The 23,459-nt window shown below is 40.8% G+C and overlaps 3 protein-coding genes across 4 annotated transcripts; all 3 read right to left on the bottom strand.

Moving 5' to 3' along the window:
• Positions 1 to 1,957: 1,957 nt before the first annotated feature.
• On the bottom strand, positions 1,958 to 3,290 carry LOC116646451 (hemoglobin subunit beta). Its single transcript, XM_032427199.1, has 3 exons — positions 3,148 to 3,290; positions 2,796 to 3,018; positions 1,958 to 2,210 (listed from the first exon to the last, which is right to left on the bottom strand). The coding sequence occupies exons 1-3, from the start codon at positions 3,237 to 3,239 to the stop codon at positions 2,082 to 2,084; spliced, it is 444 nt and encodes a 147-aa protein (XP_032283090.1). The 5' UTR covers positions 3,240 to 3,290; the 3' UTR covers positions 1,958 to 2,081.
• Positions 3,291 to 4,025: 735 nt separating this feature from the next.
• Positions 4,026 to 8,852, bottom strand: LOC116646406 (hemoglobin subunit epsilon-2). 2 transcript variants are annotated; one of them, XM_032427117.1, is made up of 3 exons: positions 8,693 to 8,784; positions 8,359 to 8,581; positions 4,026 to 4,096 (listed from the first exon to the last, which is right to left on the bottom strand). In XM_032427117.1, exons 1-3 carry the CDS (start codon positions 8,782 to 8,784, stop codon positions 4,091 to 4,093), a joined length of 321 nt encoding a protein of 106 aa, XP_032283008.1. In that variant the 3' UTR covers positions 4,026 to 4,090. The 2 variants fall into 2 exon arrangements, with proteins under 2 accessions (XP_032283008.1, XP_032283007.1); XM_032427116.1 differs by lacking the exon at positions 4,026 to 4,096 and adding an exon at positions 7,080 to 7,292 and having other exon boundaries at positions 8,693 to 8,852.
• Positions 8,853 to 12,700: 3,848 nt separating this feature from the next.
• On the bottom strand, positions 12,701 to 13,903 carry LOC116646259 (hemoglobin subunit beta-like). Its single transcript, XM_032426847.1, is given in 3 exon segments — positions 12,701 to 12,835; positions 13,641 to 13,663; positions 13,666 to 13,903. Coding segments are annotated over 3 exon segments (396 nt in total).
• Positions 13,904 to 23,459: the final 9,556 nt, after the last annotated feature.

The raw sequence follows: 23,459 nt of genomic DNA, 5'->3' as shown, positions 1-23,459 counted from the left end.
CTTACCCATTTTATGAATGTGAATACCTGAGATTGTTCTGTACTATTTGATAGCTATTAATGTGAGAGACTCCTGTCCATGAGGCTACATGACTTTCAAACAAGAATAGTAATCTCTACAAATGACATACACATGCTGTGTACTCTGTCCCTCTCTTTCATCCTTCTCTACTTCCAGCTAATGTTAGTACTGGAATAGAACCAGCCAGATAATACCAAGTTTTGTCAGAGCTGGGCATTTATCTCTTGGAGACACTATACCCCTGGCCTAATAGCTATAAAGTGGTGCTTATTGATTTGTTAATTAGTAATGTCTACTGATCCTTTCCCAATCTTGATGTTACATTTTTTATAATACTAGTAATTAAAAGAAGCAAAAGCAGGGAGGGGACACTTGAGAATTTGGATGGTAAGAGGTAAAACCTAGCAATACAAGTGAAAACTGGAGTTACATATCTGATGAGTTTGTCTCCATAATAAATCCATCTTTAGCTTAAATAATTTTGCACAATTCTGCTTAAACTGAGTGCTTGCTAATAGAATCCTCACCAATTATAGAATCTGGGCCATTTAATATTATTTAATATTATTAGTGTTTCCCATCCATCCTCAGGGCCTTCATTGACCTCCTGGACCATCCACGTCCCTGCCTGCCCACTCCCCCACCTCATTCTGATGCCCACCTGGCATGTGTAGTCTGCTTTCTCTTAGATACTTGCATGACTCTTCTTTCCACTTTACTTTTATGTCTTCATCTATCAATACCAATCCTCACTGTATCCAGATCTACAGGACCTCTGCTCTTCTATGGTCTCTCTGCACGCAAAGTCCTAACACTCAGATCAATATCAAATGTGAGGACCCCTTCAGAGGATGATCAAAGTTGTCACCAAGACACACTTCCAGCTCCTCTGATCCTGAAGGCTTAGAGAATTCTCATTCATGTATTTATAAAGACACCTTGTATTCATTTCCATTCTGTGTTTAGATGAAGATTGTTTGCATATTAATTTAATCAATTAATTTCCTTATTAGTGGCAATACTTTTATGGTCTTCCTAACTATATTCAGAATTAGAATGTGTGAGGGGACAAGGACCACTTCAAAGTCATCTTATTTCCAGCATCCAGCACCCACATAGGTGGTCATTGACTGAGGTAATAAAATCAGGGTATGTTGCTATTGGTAACACCGTGCTAATAACTGCAAAGGCAGAGTAGGCATCAGAGGCATCAGAAAGAGGAGGAGGTGGGAGCAGGCCTCCAATCACTTCCTGGTTATGCATGCTAAAGCATCCTCAGAAGAAGAGGATGCCATAAACTCATGATAACATTGCAAGACAGCAATGAATATCAAGCCACCAGAAGCTCCTTTTCACATTTGCCTTAGTCATATATTGAACAAAATATTACCAGTTGCTTCCTTCTAATGCAGACCATGAAAGGCACTAAGGAAGAGGCAGTGAAACTCGCTCTCCTGCTTTGGGACCTTCATGTGGGTCTCTGCTGTAAGAGGATGGAGGGAACCAGGATAAGAGTGATGGGGAGGACAAGTAATGAGACAGCAAAACATGAAGGAAAATCAGAGAGGAACAGTGGTGTCTTCAGGCAGATGAACTTAGTGGATTGAGGGTTATGAGGTTCTGGACAACTGGGAAGAGGGAGGACATTTATAAGGAAAGCTAAATAAAGACTTGATTTAAATAAAGCATATGAAAAATCTAACCCCCAAATCCTCAACTTGAATCCTTTTCTAAGGGAAAGTTAAAATTGGCAGCAGGGTCTGTTTCCCACATACTTAGCTATTTACCACCTCTCTTTTCATGGAGTCTGAAATATAGATATATTTTCCCAAGATCTGAACTATCTCCTCATTTCTTTATGTCTTAAAGTCCTTGTCCTCCCATGCCCTGTAACAACTCCAGTGAGAGATGCAGGAATAATTTAAATACACCAGTGCAATGAAAAGAAATGTTCTTTATTAGGCAGGAGCCAGGTGCTCAAAGCACTTCACAATTTCCCCATGTTCAGGTGTTAGGTTCTGGGAACCAAGGGACATTTCCTGGAAAGCAGGAAAGGGAGCTCAGTGGTATTTGTGGGCCAGGGCATTGGCCACACCAGCTACCACCTTCTGAAAGGCACCCTGCGCCTGTGGGGTGAATTCCTTGCCAAAGTGGCGGGCCAGCACACACACCAGCACATTGCCCAGGAGCTGTGGGGAAGAGACAAGAGACATGTGCATGGTTAGCAGACAGACCCAGCTGAGACTCAGCATATTCCAGCCCCATCCACAGCCCCAAGCTGTGCCCCTAGAATATAAGCAGAAAGATAGCTAGATCTTAGATGTTACTCTATGTGATTTCAACCATATCAGCCTGATTTTACATTTAGAAATGTTTCTCTCCTGCCTTAATTCAGAACTTAAAATATCATGGCTATTCTTTCCAACTATACAAAGAAGCAATCAGATTTTATCCTCTTTGCTCTCAAAGGAAGAGACAAGGGGAAAAAGTATTAGAAAAAAAATGATTTGGAATGGATTAAATGTACTTTTTAAATAAACACTCAAAACTTTAATCAAAACAATAAGGAAAACACATTGCAGAGAACAAGAAGAAACTACTGTGAGCAAGAGGGTGAACGAAATAAAAACAGTCCTGAGGAGTCCATACTGATGCTATTAGAATACCTCCTTCACCCTCTAGAAAGCACCTAACACCCATACCCTTTCTGGACACCATGAGCTTGACCTTAAAAAGGAAGACGAAGGAGAATATTGAGGGTCCCACAGACTCACCCTGAAGTTCTCGGGATCCACATGCAGCTTGTCACAGTGCAGCTCACTGAGCTTAGCAAAGGTGCCCTTGAGGTTGTCCAGATTCTTCAGGCCATCACTAAAGGAATTCAGCACCTTCTTGCCATGGGCCTTGACCTTGGGGTTGCCCATAATAGCACTAGGAGAGGACAGGTCCCCAAAGGAGTCAAAGAACCTCTGAGTCCAGGGGTAGACAACCAGCAGCCTGAGGGGTGAAAACAGCACAGAGGACAGGGGAGTCAGAGCCTGTCAGAAACCCAGGGGACTGACCCATTTCCMCCTGCCCAGCTTCCGTTCACTCTCCGTAAGCCTGCCTTGCCACCTGGATACCAACCTGCCCAGGGCCTCACCACCAACTTCATCCACGTTCACCTTGCCCCACAGGGCAGTGACGGCAGACTTCTCCTCACCAGTCAGATGCACCATGGTGTCTGTTTGTGGTCGCTAGTGAACACAGTTGTGTCAGAAGCAAGTATAAGCAGCTGCTGGCCCTGCTCTTCCTTTTATGCCCAGCCCTGATCTTATCCTCCCTGGGGCTGTGAGCAGATTGGCCCCAGGACACAGCAGAAGCTTATTGGTTTGTGCGAATGTAGGTTGCATCCCCATTCCCCAGTTCCCTTCAGTTGCCCTGAGGGTGGCTTTCTAGGTGTTGTGTGTCTTGACTCAGAATCCGTGCTTTCTCCCTCCTCACTTCATTCCCTTCAGTAGTGGCCTCCATAAAGATACTACCACTCTCATTCATGTGCAAATGCTGTAGTCTGATATTGTGGAATGTTTCTCAGAGTTTAACTCATCTAGTTCTTTCACTTCATAGATAAGAAAACTAAGGCCTAGAGAACAGAAATGTTATCAAGTTGACTCTATGTGGTACTTCTCTTTGTCTCTAGAGATATTTGTAAGTGGTTGGAATGAATAAATGCTGTACCATACTTTTAACTTGCTTTCTTTCTCCTTCTTTGGATAAATACTTCTAGTAACAAAACTCTTTCTTTCCATTCTTTCACTAAAATAAGTGTCCATCGTAAGAATGAAAGTAATGAATATTGTTTCTCTACCAGCTACTAACATAGATCTGGGAGCATGGATTTAATGGAAACAATGAGAGATAAAGAAAAAAATATCAGAAACCTATAACATGATTTGAAACTATGATATGACTAAAGAAAGAATACAGAGGATTTGCAATGAAGATTTACCTTATTCAACCAGGCTGACAGGGTTTCTGGGAAAATGCAGGTGCAGAAATTTCCAGTTGTGTCCTCAGGAAAAAAGTAGAGTTAGATCTAGAAATGAAGATTCAAAGGGAATTTTAGTCTTTTCTGAATTCAAAATAATATTACATTGACCTACAGATACATACCCTCTAGCACAGCTAGAGGGAAGGAGGGAAGGAGGGAGGGAGGGAGGGTAAGAGAGATCAACCAACAGAAAGGAAGAGAATGGACTGAGATGGAAGTCAGAAGGCAAAGAATATAAAGAAGAGGAGGAGAGAGATAAGCAATTTCAAAATTTAGCAAGGATGTAGATCAACAAAACTCTCAGGCTCTGCTGGTGACAGTGTAAAATGGTATAACTGCTTTAGGAAATATTTGGTAGTAGCTACTACAGCAGAATATATGCAAAACCTATGAGCTGGCAATTATTCTTCCAGAAATGCAGAAATGCATGCTTATGTGAGTCCAAAGACTGTAACATCAGTATGCATGATGATCCCAAACTGCTAGCCACATAAATGTTCCTCATTCAGTGGAATAGATAAATCATGATATAGAGAAAGAATAAAATATTACACAATAATGAAAAGAATTAACTACTGCTTCACTTGCAGAAATACAGATGAATTGTACAACATAACGTCAATTAAAAGTAACCAGAGGTGTTCCTGGGTGGCTCATTCAGTTAAGTGTCCAACTCCTGGTTTCGGCTCAGCTCATGATGGTTGTGAGATCTAGCCCCATGGTGGGCTCTGTGCTGAGCATGGAACCTCCTTGGGATTCTCTCTCTCCCTCCCCCCACCCCCTCTCCTGCAGCTGGCCCACCTGCATGCACAGGCACTCTCTCTCACTCTCTCTAAAAAAAATAAATAAATAAAGTAACCAGAGACAATGATTCAATGTATATGATTTATATGCAAAAAATAGGACAATATCACAAGGGGAAGTGTTATATGATAGGAAGGTACAGAGGAGCCATGGATGATCTCAAAACTATGTTACAGATTATCTGTCTTTAACCTGAAAGCCAAGAAAAACTATTGAAAACTTCAAGGATGTGGGTGACATGATTTGATTTGTATTTTTAAAAAAATTATCTGGCTTCCATATATAAATGGGTTTAAGGGGTAAAATAAATGAAAGACAAATAGGATGATATTATAGTTGGGGTGTGGTGGTAAAAATGCCATCTCTATTTTCAGGCTCAAGCAATGGATGATGCATTAGTCCCTAGATGGGGAACAGATTAGCAGGAATAGATTAGGAAACAGTTGGAGGGTTTTTTGGTTTTTTTGGACATATTGTATTTGATGCACTCGTGAGCAATCAGATATGGACCATCAAACAAATAGTTAGATATATGGGTCTGGAGCTCATAAAGAATACAGTCAGGTCAAGAAAACACAATGGAACAGGGCACAGAGGAACAGATCAGAGTGTATTGTATAAACTGCTACCACTACTTTCTCAATAATGACAGCCAAAGCACTTTACAGAGATCTCCTTAAAACCTTGGAACCTACTTGCGAGGTTGGAATGTTTATTCCATTTTACAAACAAGGAAATTCATGCTGGAAAATGTTAACCAAACTTTTCAAGGTGATAGGGCTGGATTTGATCTTTTACTGCTAATCCCAAAGCCCTGGCTTTTCACTTCTATGCCAGGGACTTGGGTACAGAATTTGAAGTAATGGCTACCAAAGTGGACGTGCTCAATTGCCAGCTCCAAACAAGAGACTTCTAGGCATTTTCTGTCCTGAGAATAGACTTTCCTCTTTTCATTCACCAGACAGGAAACCCGGCTGTCATCGGTGACTTCACCACTCTCTACTGCACTTCGTTCCAAGTCCTGTGGGATCTTGGCCACAATGGCCCCTTACTTGAGTTGTTCTTAGTTTCATCGCTTCTGTGAAGTTCAGTCCTTTGCCTTCATTATAATCACAGCACATTCCTGTGGCTAGATCCAAGTTAGACCCTGCCTTGTCAGTTCTATACCCACACATGGATCCATTTCCCTAAAATTCCCTATTCACCATGTTACTTTTGTGTGCAAGAAATTTCACTGGTACTTTGCTTATAATAATAGCTTCTTTTCCGGGCAGTAGTGTCCCTAATTCTATATCACTGCACTGCCTTTTTTTTTTTTTTTTAGGTTTTATTTATTTATCTGTCAGAGAGAGAAAGAGAGCACAAGCAGGGGAAGGGGCAGGCAGAGGGAGAAGGAGGCTCCCCACTGAGCAAGGAGCTGATGCAGGACTGTATCTCAGGACCCTGTGATCCTGACCTGAGCCAAAGGCAGATGCTTAACTGACTGAGCCACCCAGGCGTCCCCACTGCACTGTTTTTAAGGGGCCAATTTCTCCTCTGTCACTTAGACCCGGCATGCTAATTCCTAAATTTGTCATTTTCCCACATAAATGGCCTTTTATCTCCACCGAAGGCTTAATGAAATCGGAAATATGTTACAGGTCACAGAGCTAACAGATAAGGTACAGATTCAAACCAAGGCAGTTAGTTCTTATGCTTTAGGGATAGTTCCTCCATTAATACCAATGAAAACACTAGGGAAAGTTTAAAGCATGGTCTTTGCCTAGGTCTCTTAGAAGTTCCATCTCTACTATATTACAGCTGATAAAAACATGTTTTTTATATTATTTAATATAAGTGAAATATAGCATCAAAAAGCTCTGAGATTATAAAAATAGCAGCCTAGACAGGTCCCCTCCTTGGAGTTCTAACGTGCCCCTACTCACTCTATCAATCTTCTTGCATTTCCCAAGAGTACCTCCAACTGCTCCCTTGTTCTGAAGACACTATTCAGTTCCAGAGTCTATTTTCCCTTCCTAGAAGTAACTGCCCCTTGAAGCCTCTCTTATCTTGCAGAATCTTATGAGTCTCTTCTCTATCCTCCCCAAATAACCCCTTTCCCTAAAGAAGTGCTTTCTTTTAGCTGAATCAACATAAAAGATAAAGACAGAGAGAGAAGACAAGGATATTCATTACAGAGCACAATTTTTATTTTATTTTTATCATATAGCAGTTGGGTCTGGAGGCAGGGCACTGTGTCCGTCTTCAGGAGATGGACTCTTGGAACTCGGGTCCCTCTGGTAAACACCGACAGAGTTGGACCAGCACCTCAGTGGTACTTGTGGGCCAGAGCATTCGCCACGGAAGCTGTCAGCTTCTGCCAAGCAGCCTGCATGTGGGGGGTAAACTCCTTGCTGAAGTGGGTTGCCAAGACAATTGATATCATGTTGCCTAGAAGCTGGGGAAAGAGTGGGATAAAAAGAAAACAGTGTCGGGCGCCTGGGTGGCTCAGTTGGTTAAGCAACTGCCTTCGGCTCAGGTCATGATCCTGGAGTCCCAGGATCGAGTCCCGCATCGGGCTCCCTGCTCAGCAGGGAGTCTGCTTCTCCCTCTGACCCTCCCCCCTCTCATGCTCTCTCTCTATCTCATTCTCTCTCTCAAATAAATAAATAAAATCTTAAAAAAAAAAAAAGAAAACAGTGTCTAGTGAACAGAAAGTTTCAAGCTGGACACATCAATTTTCTTCCTGATAAGAGATTGAGCAACTTTCAGGGCCATGCTCCTACAAAAGTGTGCCATAATATGCTGGACATTGGCATCAATATGACTCCCAGCCCTGTACCTCCCATTGTGTTCTATCCTTCTCTCATTTGCCCTGTCAACTTCTGAGCCCAAACATTGCCATGGATGGCTTCTCTTTTCTAGAGACTCAGTCTTTTTTAAAAGTAGGATTATAGGACTGTAAGGGGCCTTAATATATATAGTTTAAGTCCCCAGATAATACATTCATTCAAATTGTCTGTACACTCACATGACAAAGAATCTTGAGCCATGTATACAAGAGCATTTCATCACTGCTAAGGGGATGGGGGGTCAGATTGTCCATTGAAAAGATCGCTCTTATATTATCTTGCTTAGTCCTGGTTCTAAACTCAAGAATCATGCAGAAATGTATTCATCATTTTTAGAGAAAATTTCAGTTACCAAAAGTAAGATGTTCTTGCTATAATTGTATTCTCCCAGCCAAAAACATTTAACTCAGTTTTGGCCAGTGTTCTTCACACATGTATTTTTTCAGAAATGTAAGATGGCTAGTGGCCTCCTCTGGTCATAGTAATTACCCTACTCGGTCTTATCTATGACCTTTGGAACAACCTAACTACCAAAAGCAAGCCCTTCCTTGAAATATAATGTCCCAAAAAATGCTTTTATGGGATCAGACTTAACTACCTGTGTTTTCTAACATATCCACCACTGCAAATATCTAGGATGAAAGACAAAGCACAGGCATGCCCAGAACTCACCTTGAAGTTCTCAGGATCCACGTGCAGCTTGTCACAGTGCAGCTCACTAAGCTCAGCAAAGGTGTCCTTGAGGTCATCCATATGTTTAACAGCATTTCCAAAGGAGGTCAGCACCTTCTTGCCATGGGCCTTGACCTTGGGGTTGCCCATTATTGCAGACTCAGAGGACAAGTTGCCAAAACTGTCAAAGAACCTCTGGGTCCATGGATAAACAACCAGGAGCCTATGGGATGATCACAGTCACAGATGAGATGGGAAATCAAAGTAGGTAAGAAAACTGACCAATACCCCTTCAGGAATACTTTCTGCCTTTCTGCCCCCCTCCAGGGCCTACCTTCCCAGGACCTCGCCTCCAACCAACTCCACGTTCACCCTGGCCCACAGGCTAACAACAGCAACCTTCTCCTCAGCAGTAAAATGCACCATGGTGTCTGGGAGCTTACTGGTGACCAGTAATGTGCCAGAAGCAAGTCTGTGTTGCTACTTCTCTATGTGGCCTTTTATTCCTCATTTCTAGTTTCCAGGCCCTCGCTTCTCCCAATGAAATGAGACCATTGGTCAAGGGTAGGTTGTCACCACCATGGGTGGGGTTTGGATAAGGGAAGGTCAGCAGGATGGACATCTGGGTCTCTGATAGCATTCAGTGGCTCTATCAGGGGGTTCTGCTGTCCTTTCCCCACCGTCTACTAGGCATTTCCTATCTCAAGCTCCCCACCCCATTATCCTTGAGGTGACCTTGTAGGCTGACCATGAGGCATGACTAGAATTAAGAGGGGTAAGAATTAGAAATCTGTTGGGCAATGTGTCAGGTGTTTACAAGATATCATTCAGTTGTTCACCTTGGGTATAAAAGAAACCACAGCTTTTCTTGGTCACCATTTTTTCTAAAACTTAGACAGGGCTTATACTTTTATAGTTCTTATAAGAAGAAAAGACTCCAATCTAGCATCAGTTCAGAAACAGGACAGGTAAAAACTAGATAATTAAGAGAACTAGTATTACATGATTGTGGTTGAGTTCTATTAAAATATATGTACTTGTCTGAGTACATTTTTTCACTCTGACTACATAGCAGTGTCTCTGGCCAATACCATGTATCCACTCATTTGTGTCAGAAAATGCACAATTGAGTACTGGGAAAAATTACATGTTCAGTGGAGAGAATATGAGACTCTGTGGCAATAATGATCGATTAAGGCAGTTGTCTTTGGCATTTGCTGGATCCACACTCCCTTGTTGTGCTTAACTATTCCTCATATCTAATGAAGCAGAGACAATCTTCACTGACAGTATTCCACACACTACTGTCCCTGTCACTTAAGGTACTTTGGTCTCATGCATCTCAAACAAGCATTCATTGTTCTAAACAAGGCACACTTCCGGGGAGAGAGGGAATGACTTATTTTATTTTATTTTTTTCTCTCAGAGTTTATTTCTCCCACATTTTGAGCTCCAGGAAGCTGTTTTGTTTGTTTCTCCCTGAGACCAATCTCACTAAAAAAAAAAAAAAAAAAAAGAAATAATCTCCATGTGTATTTACAAAGGTACTCTAAAATTTAAAGAATTCAACTCAATATATTAGTGTTGAATTTCTGCTATTAGAAAAGAAATCATTTGAGATAGTGAGAACTTTTATCAATTCACCTTGGAAAAAACTTATATTTAAAATGTGGATTGTTCTGCCATTACTATGCTTGGCAGTTTACTGTGGTGCCTTCTGAGATGCAGAGTTTTTCTTATTACCTCCACCTGTGTCATTCATAAAGAGTTAATTGAATTGCAGCATTTGAGAAATGTCTTTGAAAAATATCTTTTAAAAGTAGCAAAATGATCAAAAGAATGAAATGTAGAAAAACAAAACAAAATAAAATGAGGATAAGAATTGCTAAGGTGCCAGGAGCTAGTTTACCATGACAGACTTGATGATCAGTGAGCTCTCAGTCTCAAGCTGTGATGAGGTAAATACTTTGGTACGGAGAAAAAAAAAAAAAAAAAAAAAAAAAGTGTGAATCAATCCCAAAAAGGCTTTTTCAAGAGAAAAAGTCAATGAAATGAAGGAAAAGCGAGGAAATTCTGACCACAGTCAGGAATCCCAGCCCCCCTCAGCCGTGGGCGTGGTCTGAGGGAACGGCTCAGCGTCCACACTCTCTGATGGCCCTGGTGCTTGTCTCCCAGGGGCATACACACTGCAACCCCTCAGACTCAGCAGCATTTGCAACTCTGAATGTTGGCAAACAGCCTCCCATCTTCTCAGCAAACCAGATCGTGATTCTGGCAATTACCTCTAATTCCTGCTTTTCTCTCATCTTACCTAGACAATTACTTTCCAAGACTTTTTGATTTCTCTCCTTCATGGCTGTTCCACACTTTCACTTGACTTCCATGCTCACTGTTCCCACTGTTGTCTGGAAGCTTATCACATCAATGTTAGCTCATCGTCATAGTCATCTAACAGTTTTACAGTCACTCATCACATATTTAAAATATCGGGGCACCTGGGTGGCTCAGTCAATTGAACGTCTGCCTTCAGCTCAGGTCACGATCTCAGGGTCCTGGGATGGAGTCCCGTGTCGGGCTCCCTGCTCAGCAGGGAGTGTGCTTCTCCCTCTTCCACTGCCCCTCCTCCCGGGCTCATGCTCTCTCTCTCTCTCTCCCCCTCTCAAATAAATAAATAAAATCTAAAAATAAAAAAGTAAAAAAAATAAAAAGCAAATATCTACTGAAGCCAATCATGCCATCCATCTTTCTAAAAACGGAATCTTGGAAAAACAAAACAGTGTATATAGTGTCATCAAGCTCACATTCTAGGGGGCAGAGGAAACTGACACTAATAATTAAATCAATGAAGAAGAGAATTTCAGATGGGTGTTATATGACAAGAAAAAAAATGCATCTGATGACATAGTAGCAAGCGACTAGAGAAAAATAATATAAGGATAGAGGTCCTAAAGGAAGTTACATTTGAAGAGGGACTTTAATGACAAGATGGAGCCAGGCATAAGTTGTTTGGCAAAACAAGTTCCCAGAAGCAGGCAAGGACAGGTGCAAAACTTAGAGGCTGGAGAGAAAAGGAAAAAGAAAGAAAGAAAAAAACAAACTTGACATTTCCTTTAGAGAAAGGCGTTATAAGGTCTGCGAGAGAGATGTTAAGAGTGGGAGGGAGCAGAGTTGGAGAGATTGGCCAGGGCACATGAAGGTAGAGTGGGTATTTTACCCTAAGGCATGGGAAACCAGTAGAGATTTGTAAAAGTGGCATCAGTATGATTGCTAATCTACTCAGCACCCACAGCAGGGCTAATCTTCTAACTGTCCTGTTTATTACATTACAGCCTTGCTTATAACCCCGAATTAACTTCCAGCCCAACAAAAATTCCTGTGATCTATCCTCCCCAACTGCTCTATGCAATTTCTTTCCTTTTCCTTTTGATTTAGCAGAGCTCATGTGCTGCACTGAGCTGCCTTCTCAGCCTCTTCCCCACCTAAATCCCCTCCGCTCTGAGCACTTCACAGGGCTGTCCCTTCTCTGAAACACTGCAGCAAATCTGCCCCAGGGACATGGTCTCTCCTGATGGCATGTAAGCAATGTACCATTCCTCAGTAGCTCTGACCACTTAAACCACAAAGTTCTTCCATAAAGCCCAAGGCCAGTTCTTCGGAGTTGATTTCAAAGAGTCATCCGCTGTTCAGACTTCCAACCCCTCCCATCCCTAATCTATCCTCACAAGGGCTTGTGACAAACCAGCTGCTTTTAGAAAACACTTCTTTCTTATCAGGAGAATGGAATTATAGTCCTTGCCTGGACCTTGACCTTTTAAGATCTGGATTAATTTTCCTCCGAAGAATCCCCACACTGAAACTCGACGGCCATCCAGATCCTTGGTCTTCACTGGAGTCTTCCCTCAGGCCCATATAATTGTCTGGTTCAGAGTAGTTCTTGTCCCATGACACCAATCCTCTTTCATCAGAGCCCCTCCGCATGTCTTCAGCTTTAACCTGAAGAGCCCCCAAGTGTATGTTCTCCCCAGGTGTATGTCTCAGGCATACATTCCTTTCATTGCCCTGTTTTTTTTTTTTTTTATTTTCTTGCCAAAATCTTTACTTCATACAAAAATTGAATGGGGAAATTGTGCACGCACACACATACACACACTCACACTTACAGTTCAACATACAATTCCTGGGGTTCTCACAAGTTTAACAGCAATCGGAAAAGTAGAACTGAAGACAATTACTGAAGAATTCTTAAGCAGAGCACTATTATTACCATTATTATTATTACTATTGTTATTAATACTACCACTGCCATTGCTATTGTCTGAAAATAAAGCTGTTCCTGGTGACTCTACACTACTGGATCTCTGTGGACCAGGGCGTTAGCCACTCTAGTCACCATCTTCTGACAGGCAGCCTGCACCTGGAGGGTGAATTCCTCGCCAAAATGGTCTGGCAAAACAGTCACAAGCATGTTTCCCAGGAGCTGTGGAGGCAGCAAGAGGTAATAAATGCATACAATGAACAGAGTCCCAGGTGGGCCTCCAGGTACCTGGCCACCCAACTCCCATTCAGAACCACGCCGATGTCAATTTCCCTCATGCCTGGCATCTTGCTCGGTCACTAAATACAAGTGTGTTCTCCCTGCAAGACTAATACGTGACCATGATTTCACTTTTTCTTTCTTCTCACCACCACCAACCTCATATTCTGTGGGCTGAAAAACAAAAATTCACAGCTTTCTTTCCATATGCACTCCAAGCCCCATGTTCTTGCCATTTCCCTCCCTCAGGGACACTCTATCCCATTTCAGGATTTGTAGGATGTAAGGTTGAAATGGGTCTCTGGGAGCAATTTTGTACAAATATCCAGCCAATATATGAATAACCTTAACAATATATTCGTGAACCCTAGGTTCCTTCTTTATATGGAGCCAACATAAGCCTGCATAGTTATTTCTCCTTGGCCTTGTTTTTTTCTGCCTCCAGGAGGGAAAAATGAAACATAAAAAGTAAAGTTCAAGTTCTTTCCAGACCATTGCATTTACCCATAGTCGCTTTTCCTCACCTCTGTATAAGTCTCTTCTCAAAGCCAATAAGAGTTCAAAGAAGTCCCTCCAGATTTTGAGAAGCACTCCTTAGGCCCTTTGGTTTTAGTTCTGTCCCCTCAATGCCAATGTTTCCAATATGCCCCTTCCCACAGCCATCCTTGGCTGCAGTCAGATCGGTGCTCAGTTGTCTGAGCTGTCGCAAGGTTCAAAGCAAGAGGATGTGAGCATCTCCTGGATTCACCCTGAAGGTCTCAGGATCTACTGTAGCATATCACAGTGTAGCTCACTCAACTGGACAAAAGTGGCCTTGAGATCATCCAAGTTCCTTGTAGCTTCTCTGAAGGAAGTCAATATCTTCTTACCACGAAATTTCACTTGGAGTTTCTCATGATGGCAGAGGCAGAGGAAATGTTCCTGAGAACGTATCTGCCCCAACTCTTCCACCTGCACCTTGCCCCATGGGCTTGTGATGATATCCTTCTCCTCAGCTGTAAAGTGAACCATGGTGTCTGGTCCGGGAGCTTACTGGTAATCACAGATGTGTCAAAAGTAGCTATTTCCTGCTGCTAGAATGTGTGGCCTTTTATTCACCATGCATGAGTTACTGTCCTGTTGTTTCCCCCAATTCCATGAGGCTATTGATTAAGCCTAGACTCTGAATACAGCTGTGGTATTTAGACACAGAAGAGTTTTGTGGTAACTTACATCTGTGATAGTGTCTTGGAGTCCCCCCACCCCACTGAATATGTGCTGTTCCCTGTTCAACTCAGTTATGCAAAATTTCTCTATTCACTTTTTCTTTTAGCTATTCTTTCTCCATCCCACGATAGAAAATTTCGGTGCTCTTTGCCAGTCTTCCCTGAAATTCTTGTCACTCTCCCAGACATGTCCTTCGATTAAAGCTAACAAAAATTAAAAAATTTAAAGCTAATTACAAATTCAGAGATTTTAGAGTTCTTTGGTTACCAGTACAGGAGTCGTGATGGTTTCAGTGTAAGTCTCCTTCAGTTAGCAGTGACTGCCACAGGCATAGTGATCTACTGACCTTGACTAGATCTCTTGTGGGCCAAATCTGGGCCATGATCCCTATTGCTCATATAGTCAGGGAGAAATGGTTCCCATAAAGCATCAGTTTGATTGCAAGAATAACGTTAGGTAATAAAATATAGGACTAGACATCTTATTATCTATGTGCCCATTTAAAGTAAAGCATGTCTGCTTCTCTGGGAAAAATGGTTTACCTCTGTGTTTGTGTCTACAACTGACTATGTATATTTCCCACAGCACAAGGGTGTGTTCTAGCTAGGGGCCCAGGGTTTTGGTTTGGTGTAGCTCTTCCATCTCGATGAAAACAATGGTAGAAGGTTCACTGGCAGGTTGTGCTGATTTTAAAGAGCCAATTCTGATAAATGCTGGGTCCACTTTTCAGCTGGTCTTAGTCTGAGAATTTACATCAGGAAGCACTTCTTTTGCTTTCTCTCCTGTGTGGTAAAGGCGCCTGGGTGGCTCAGGTGCTTAAGCATCTACCTTCGGCTCAGGTCATGATCTCGGGGTCCTGGGATTGAGCCCCACATCAGGCTCCCTGCTCAGTGGGGAGTCTGCTTCTCCCTCTCCCTCTACTTCTCCTCTTGCTTGTGCTCTCTTGCTCTCTCTCTCTGTCAAATGAATTAATAAACTAAACTAAACTAAAATAAAATAAAATAATAAAATAAAATAAATAAAATAAAACTCTGAAGGGGCAGAGATTCTTTTTTCTCTAATAGTCCCCATAGTCATAGCTGCGACATCATTGCACTTTAGATAATTTATTTTATTTTTAATTAGCTACAGTTTTTGACAGGACACACTTCCAATGTGAGAGAGTCAGGGTTCATACTAATTGTTTTTTCTCTGAAAGTGACGCATGATCTCAGATGCTATCTGATCAGGAGTCTTGAAGCTTCGTAAGTCTGGCTTGATTATTTGCCCTTAAGACTAGAGATCTGCTGATCGAATAAAAATAGAGATTAAGAAGTTACCTGTGAATTTGATTCGAGGGAATCTCTATCTTCAAATTATTTTTCTCCTAACATAACAGATTGTCCGAAATTGTATTATTATAAAATTGTAAAAATCTTTTCAGTCCTGATGATCTCATGGGAAGCTTATGTCTATTCATTGATGGAGACTCAGGAAAAGTTTAAAGGCCAGGAGAATGAAATTTATAACAACTCAATAGCTATTTTAGAGCTGTAAGCAAAAATTTGTGAATTCTCACCCCCTAATGATGAGATGGGAACATTTTTTGTTGGAATAAATGTATAGGGCCAAGAGTCTAAGGGAAACTCAGATTAGAGTCTCTTCAAGCGTGGAGCTTTGTGGGTTGAGTGTGAACAGATATTTAACCACATCTGATGTATTCAGTGCAGAGCCTCTCTTAGAAGTATGGCTCAAAGGCTGGTGTCGAAGCCTCTGAAAGCCTTAACAAGTGAATGTGATTCTTAATTCTTCTCCTTCAGGCTGATGCACTTCTGTGATCCCTCATATCTGTGAACAACCTCCCCATGCTCCCAGAAACACAGACCGTGAGTCCAACTGTCATCTGTAACCACTGCTTCTCTCTTTGCTTTCAGAGCAACCTCTTTCCAAGGCTTGCTGACTCCTCCTTGTCCACAGCTGTTGCACCCTTCCATCCTTCCCATTTCTTTCTTTTTGTTGTTGTTTTTTTTAATTTTGTTTTATTTTATTATGTTATGTTAGTCACCATACATCATTAGTTGCTGCAAGATTTTATTTTTTTTAAGTAATCTCTACACCCTACATGAGACTCTAACTCACAACCCTGAGATCAAGAGGCGCATGCTCCACTGATTGAGCCACCCAGGTGCCCCCTGTGTCACTCCTTTTGACATTGCCTAAATTCTCACCTATGAAGCTGGTTCTTCACAAAAGCTCCCTAAGGTGTTTTCAAATATCCCTTTGAGAAATACATTGAACTTCTATGCACCATTGATTGTTCTATGTACTGGTGATTTCAGATAAACAATTCAGAGAGGAAAACTGCTTTCTTGGAACTATATTCTATAAAGGGGGAGATACAGAATGAGTAAATCATTTCATATATTATTATTTGCTTTGAAGAAAATTCATATCTTGATGTGAGTGGGATACAATTACGTTAGCAATGATCTCTTTGGGGGGTCAATATTTGAGCTGAGGCCATAATGACATGAAGATGTTGCCATGGAAAGATAGTAAGAAAGAAAAGTTCTGGAAGTTGGAATAACAAATTTAAAGCTCCAAGGCAGACAAACACACACACTTATACACATATACAACCTACACATATACATAGTTGGTATGTAGACAGACAAACACTGGGTCAGTGGGGTTGATACGGAAATAGTAAAGAAGAGAGTGGTCAGAGAGGATCTTAGAAGTAGTACCTGCTTAAATCTCTTCAAGATTATCTTCATTATCTTGAGTGAGAAGCCATTAAAGAATTTTAATCATGACAATGATACTATTTCTAATGCATTTGTACTCTTGTCTAGATTAATATTGCAAAAATATCTTGTTCATTACCAAACTATCTTGCTCAAGTGGCTTTTATAGACTATTGAGAAATATTAGATCCTCTTTAAATATTAAATACTCTGATCCTGAAGGCGTGTGTGTGTGTGTGTGTGTGTGTGTGTACATGTTCATAGATAATCTATGAGGACAGCACAGGAGAAGGGCTGAGGGAAGAGATTGCTCAGGTAAGAAATGAGTAACAACACAGAAAAAGAAAAAAATCCTGATACTTTAATTTAGAAAATAGAGTGATGTCTTAAATAGGCAGAGAATAGGGCAAATATGGGATTCAAAAGTGTTGGATAGGGGCACCTGGGTGGCTCAGTTGGTTAAGCGTCTGCCTTCAGCTCAGGTCATGATCCCAGGGTCCTGGGATTGAGTCCCACATCGGGCTCCCTGCTCAGCGGGGAGCCTGCTTCTCTCTCTCCCTTTGCCTGCTGCTTCACCTGCTTATGTGTGCTCTCTCTCTTTCTCTGTCAAATAAATAAATAAAATTAAAAACAAAAACAAAAGTGTTGGATACTATAACTGTTTACAGAAGGTGTTCAATTAATGTGTTTTCAGTGTGTGAGTGACTGCATGCTAATGGTGTATGAGTGACTCCTGTTTATTCTGCTTAGTGTGTTGTAAGTGACTGAGGGACTCATGCAAATGCTGTTCAATCATAGCAGCCATCATCCTACGTGCCCTAACCAAGAAGACTGCATCTGGGGAACTCTTTGGGGTGGACACATATGGGAAAGATTCTGAGGAAGAAGTGTTAGTAGTAAACATCAGTGAAATGGGAGTAGAAAGGAGATTCAGTCTTTTAAAACCTATTAACGGGGCACCTGGGTGACTCAGTCATTAAGCATCTGCCTTCGGCTCAGGTCATGATCCTAGGGTGCTGGGATCCAGCCCCGCATCTGGCTCCCTGCTCCACAGGAAGCCTGCTTCCCCTCTCCCACTCCCCCTGCTTGTGTTCCCTCTCTTGCTGTGTCTCTCTCTGTCAAATAAATAAATAAAATCTTAAAAAAAAAAAACAAACTTATTAACTATTTCTTGAGTCAGTTTGAGCATTCTAGAAACTTCTTCAATGACATGATTGCCATGAGACTGGTTATGTTCATTTCCAGCTCCAAAGTAAGGGACATCTAGGCATTTTTTCTCTGTCAGTAGGTGTCCTTCTTTCTTACTCACCAGACAGGAAACCGGCTATCATCTATGACTTCCCCACTATCTGTCAATTATTTTTCAAGTCCTGCTGAATCTTTGCCCTAATCATCTGTCCTTTTCCCAATCACTTCTTCAAAATCACACCAAGCTGCTATGGCCACACCCAAGTCTATACTCCTTCTCTGATCAGGTATGCACCCACATATGTATCAATTTTCTTAAACCTTCTATTCATATTCAGTCTCCTGAACAGTAATTTTGACTGGTTCCCTGCATATAAAATAACACTAACTCCTTTCTCTTCATCACATGGTCTCTCCAACTGTTTTCGAAAATGACTAAACCACACCTCTGGTTTTTTTTAATTTAATTTTATTATGTTATGTTAATCATCATACATTACATCATTAGTTTTTGATGTAGTGTTCCATGATTCATTGTTTGCATATAACACCCAGTGCTCTATTCAGTACGTGCCCTCTTTAATACCTATCACCAGGTTAACCAAGACCCCACCCCTTTCCCCTCTAGAACCCTCAGTTTGTTTCTCAGAGTCCATAGTCTCTCATGGTTCATCTCCCCATCCAATTGCCCCCCCTTCATTTTTCCCTTCCTACTATCTTTTTTTTTTTTAAACATATAATGTATTATTTGTTTCAGAGATACAGGTCTGTGATTCATCAGTCTTACACAATTCACAGCACTCACCATAGCACATACCCTCCCCAATGTCTATCACCCAGCCACCCCATCCCTCCCACCCCCCACCACTCCAGCAACCCTCAGTTTGTTTCCTGTCACCCCTCTGTTTTTAAAAAACCCATCCCTCAGAGGGACTCTGCTCTTCATGTGAAATTTGATACTCTATTTTTTTCCCCTCTTCCCTCCTACACCCATCCATCCTAGTCCCCCAGCTAGTATGCAATTCACATCTCAAGGTCCCCCCGACCCACCCAGCCTGCAATGACTTAAAGACTGATGATGAAGCATGGATTAAAACTGTAAAAAGAAAGAACTATAAGTGTCCTAGGCATTGAGTGAGGAGTTGTGACAATGTACCAGTCTTTTGTTCAGCCAATCTTTATAGGGAAGAAACCATGGTCCTTCTTGATTCTCAGTTCTCTTAAGATTGTACCATATGTTGAATTTAAATTAAAAAATAAATTTTAATATCTAAAAAAAAGATTACATTGGGCACATGATTTAATATTTCTTAAAATAGTAATAATACATCTATCCAACATCATAAGGAAGCAAAACAGGTAAATTAGGGCAGGATTGGATGTTCTTCCAGTGTTTTTTAATCCACTTAATAGTCAGCATACTTACCTAAGCAAAAGATATTCCCTCAGAGTCATCAGACAACAGTCTGGCAGATTTCATGTATCTACCAATTTGTCTCAAGAAATACAGGTGTTTGGGAAGTTGGGGGAGAAGGGTGCTAGCATGTGTTCAGTGCAGAGAGTAGCAGAAGATTCCATAGCATGGGCTGCAGATTAAGGGAGTTGTCTCTGCCATGTGTTGGATCTATACTCCCTTGCTGTTTCACTTATCTTCATTTCTAATCAAGCTGAAGCCATCTTCATTGACAGTATTCCACACACTACTGCCCCTGTCACCTACAGTACTTTGGTCTTAAGCATCTCAAACAAGCATTTTTTTGGCCATATTTTTATTTACTACATATACTATAAACATATACAATATATGCTACAAAAACATTTTTTAAAAATTTAACTGTTAAGAACGTGTATAGTGTTATAATACAATAGCACATGTTCATATTTTATTTCAAATTGGTTTGCTTACCACCCATTTCAAGCCATTAATAGTGAAAGGTTACTTAAGGATAATTAAAGATTATCTATTTGCATTATTAACAATAAACAATTCCAACAAATTAATAAGAATTAACCTGTCAAATATTAAACTGGGCTTTTGCAGAAATCATTATATAAAATATAGCAGCTAATTACAGTTTACTTTGCTCTGTGACAATGTACATATGCACTTGAATAGGGTTCTAGCATTTGCTTTTGGAAGATACTTATTAGAAGTCCTTTGATTTAAAATCCAACAACTGCCACACCCAGCCAAATCCAACCTAACAGTTCATATAATGGCTTCAGACAACTGATCATTGAAAAATTCTTATGGTTTGGGTAGAGTTGAATGTTCCACTAATATTACATATGATAAGAAGAGACATTATAAGCCAATATCAAAGTCAAATCAGTTTATGACAAGGTTTTTCTACAAGTATTTTAGATGTCATACTTTCAGGAAAACAAGATTTTAATGTGTATTTGGATTTGGATTTTACAATATCTATGCTCTAACTGAAAATTTAAGAGTAGTCAGATGGAATTAAGTCTAGTATTACAAATCTGTTCATTTAACATTATTGAGCACCCACTATGTGCATTGCACTGTGCTAACTTCTAAAAGTTGAATATTAATGTCTTTATTAAGCATTACCTTAGTGTGAGGTAAAAATACATTAAATTAGCATCAACTCATTAGTTTTCTTGTGGTATGTAATCCTGTGTCCGCTGGCTTCCTTGTGCCATATAAAGAGCTTCTGCACACCCCTCATTCACTCACACAAACATCTGTACACTGACTATGCCAGGCATTGTGCTAGTCACTGGGATACCGTGATTTGGTATATGTTCAAAGAATGCATTTTTATAGGATAGGACTGTACACACTTCCAGTGAGAAGGGGAATGGTTCATTTTTTTTTTTCCTCTCAGAGTCTATTACTCCTGCATTTAGAGCTTTAGGAAATGAGCTTGTTTGTTTCTCCCTGAGATCACTCCTTAAAAAAATAACATTGAGACTGCACCTCTATGTCACTTACAGGGTACTCTAAAATTTAAAACGCTCAATCCAATACATGGAGACTGAATTCCTGCCATTAGAGAATTAATCCTTTCAACCTGATATTATTGAGAGACTATTATCTGTTCTTAGGGAAATGGTGAAGACAACGGTAAAGAAGAATAAGAATTTGAGGCAAACCCAAGAGGATTCTCTTTAAAATCAGAGATAAGTGAAATGAAGGAAGAGAAGAGGCAACTTTGAGCACAGCCAAAGCCTGATACTTGCTAAATTGTGATCCCTGAAGCTTTGGAAACCAGGCTTGATTATTTGCCTCTGTGGCCATTTTATTTCAGGATGCCTCTGTCTCCAAATTAGTTTATCCTCTAACTTATCAGGTTGCCTGAAATTATGATAGCATGTGAAATCTTTTCAGTCTTCATGACCTCATTTAAAGCCTGTACCTACTCATAGATGGGGGTAACTAAAAGTCCAGGAAGATGAGATTCATGATATCAGTAGTTATTTTCCAGTGATAGCCATAATAATTTGACACCTTTCTCAATTTAAGGGCACTCTTGGATTGGTAAGGAGATATAAGCTTCAGAGCCAGATTGTAGTCTGTAAAATAGGAAGTCTGTGAGATGAGTGTATGTAGATCTTTGATCATATTTGATAATCCTTTGGGTTCAGTTTGTAGAACTTGGCCATGGAGAATGAATCAGAAGCTGATTTCCAAGCGTCTAAAGACTTTAAAGAGTGAGAAAGTCTTAACTACTCCTCCTCAGACAAATGGATTTCTATGACCCCTCATGTCTGTAAACAACCTCCCCACTTTTCCAGAAACCCAAATAGTTTTCCAGTAGTCCTCTGTAACTCCTGCTTTTCTCTTATGCTTTCAAGGCAGTATCTTCCAAAGGTTCATTGATTTCTCCTTGTCCATTGCTGTTTTATCTTTCCCTTTTCCCCAAGTCATTGCTTCTGACATTGCCTAAATCCTCACCTCTAAAGTTATTTCATTACAGAAGCCATCCATGCATTTTTTAAACACTCCTTCTCATGTATTCTGAGACACTCAAAATCTAATTGTTGAATAATTGTTCTAAGTAATAGAGATCTAAGATAAATGAGGCAGAGAAGAAAACTTTCCTCTTAATATTTATAATGTGGGTGTGGAAGATATCAAAAATGAATAATTAAACCAATCTACAGCATAATTTCAGTAACTGTCATTTGTTATGAAGAAATGAATATCTGGACTCAATGAGGGAGGGACATGATTACATCAGGATTAGTCCTTCTCAGGAAGTAGTATTTGAGCTGGAGTGAGAATGAAAAGAAGGAATTTGTTATGGGGAGATATTGGAATAAAAGGTCTGACAGCTGGAATAGGTAATCCACACCTCTGAGGGAGGTATGACAAACCTTTGGTGTGCTGGAGACATGAATAATGGGCTGGTGCAGATGACATGTAAAGGTAAGGATACAGATAGGCAGGAAATGTTGCTGCAGGAAGCAGAAACCTAATAACTTGGGATTTGTCTTCAGTGGTAGAGAGTGAGAAGCCATTAGAGGATTTTCATCCTGGTAATGACATTACCTCTAAACCTCTGTACTCTTAATATTCCAAGAATATCCTGTTCATTATGACATTATTTTTCTCACATGGTTCTTATTGCCTATCAATAATAATTAGTCCTTTTTTCATCTATTAAAAGTCTGAGGAGCTCCTGGGTGGCTCAGCTGGCTAAGCATCTGACTCGGGTTTCAGCTCAGGTCGTGATCTCAGGATCTTGAGATTGAGCCCTGTGTCAGGCTCTACATGCACTGGGGAGTCTGCTTGGGACTCTCTCTCCCTATCCCTCTGTCTCTCCCTCTTGTGTTCACTCTCTCTCTAAAATAAATAAATAAATAGATCTTAAAAAAAATAATCTGAGTCATCCAGACCTGTGTCTGCATGTGCATATGCACGTGTGTGTGTTAATTATGAAGTTGTTATCATTTAAATGGTCTCGACTGGCAACATTGATATTGAAATCTAGACCCTTAAGGGATAAAGAATGTATCTTCTGCCCACCACTCCATCATCACCGTCGTTGACCCTGTGACAGGCAGAGTCAGAGTTAAGAGTTGAAGGCAAGAAAGAGGAAATGAGACTGATCAATTAAAAATTCACGTTTGTTATTGACTGAGACACTGACTGACTGACTGACTGACTGACTGACTGATTGACTGACTGGTGTAGCGCCGGGAATAGCCTCTGTTTCCTTTGCTGAGGGGCAAAAAGAGAGGCTACAGGGCTCAGAGACCAGTGCTGTTGATAGCCTGCAACTAAGTAATCATTTGCTTCTCATCACTGTTGTGGAGACATGAGCCCAAATCAGAAGGTAATTCACAGGACAAATTCTAATCAATGCACAGGGTCAATGAAATGCCTGAGAGTTAAATTTGTCAAGATACGACACTCTTAACTTGTAAAGTGTGAAGGTCTTGAACCTTGATGTGAGAGTTTGACTCAAGGCCTGGAG

The sequence above is a fragment of the Phoca vitulina genome, unplaced genomic scaffold (genome assembly GCF_004348235.1).
Source record: "Phoca vitulina isolate PV1807 unplaced genomic scaffold, GSC_HSeal_1.0 scaffold36, whole genome shotgun sequence".
Classification (NCBI taxonomy): domain Eukaryota; kingdom Metazoa; phylum Chordata; class Mammalia; order Carnivora; family Phocidae; genus Phoca; species Phoca vitulina.
Note: the sequence above shows the minus strand (reverse complement) of the source record. Positions and strands in the feature narration are given on the sequence as shown.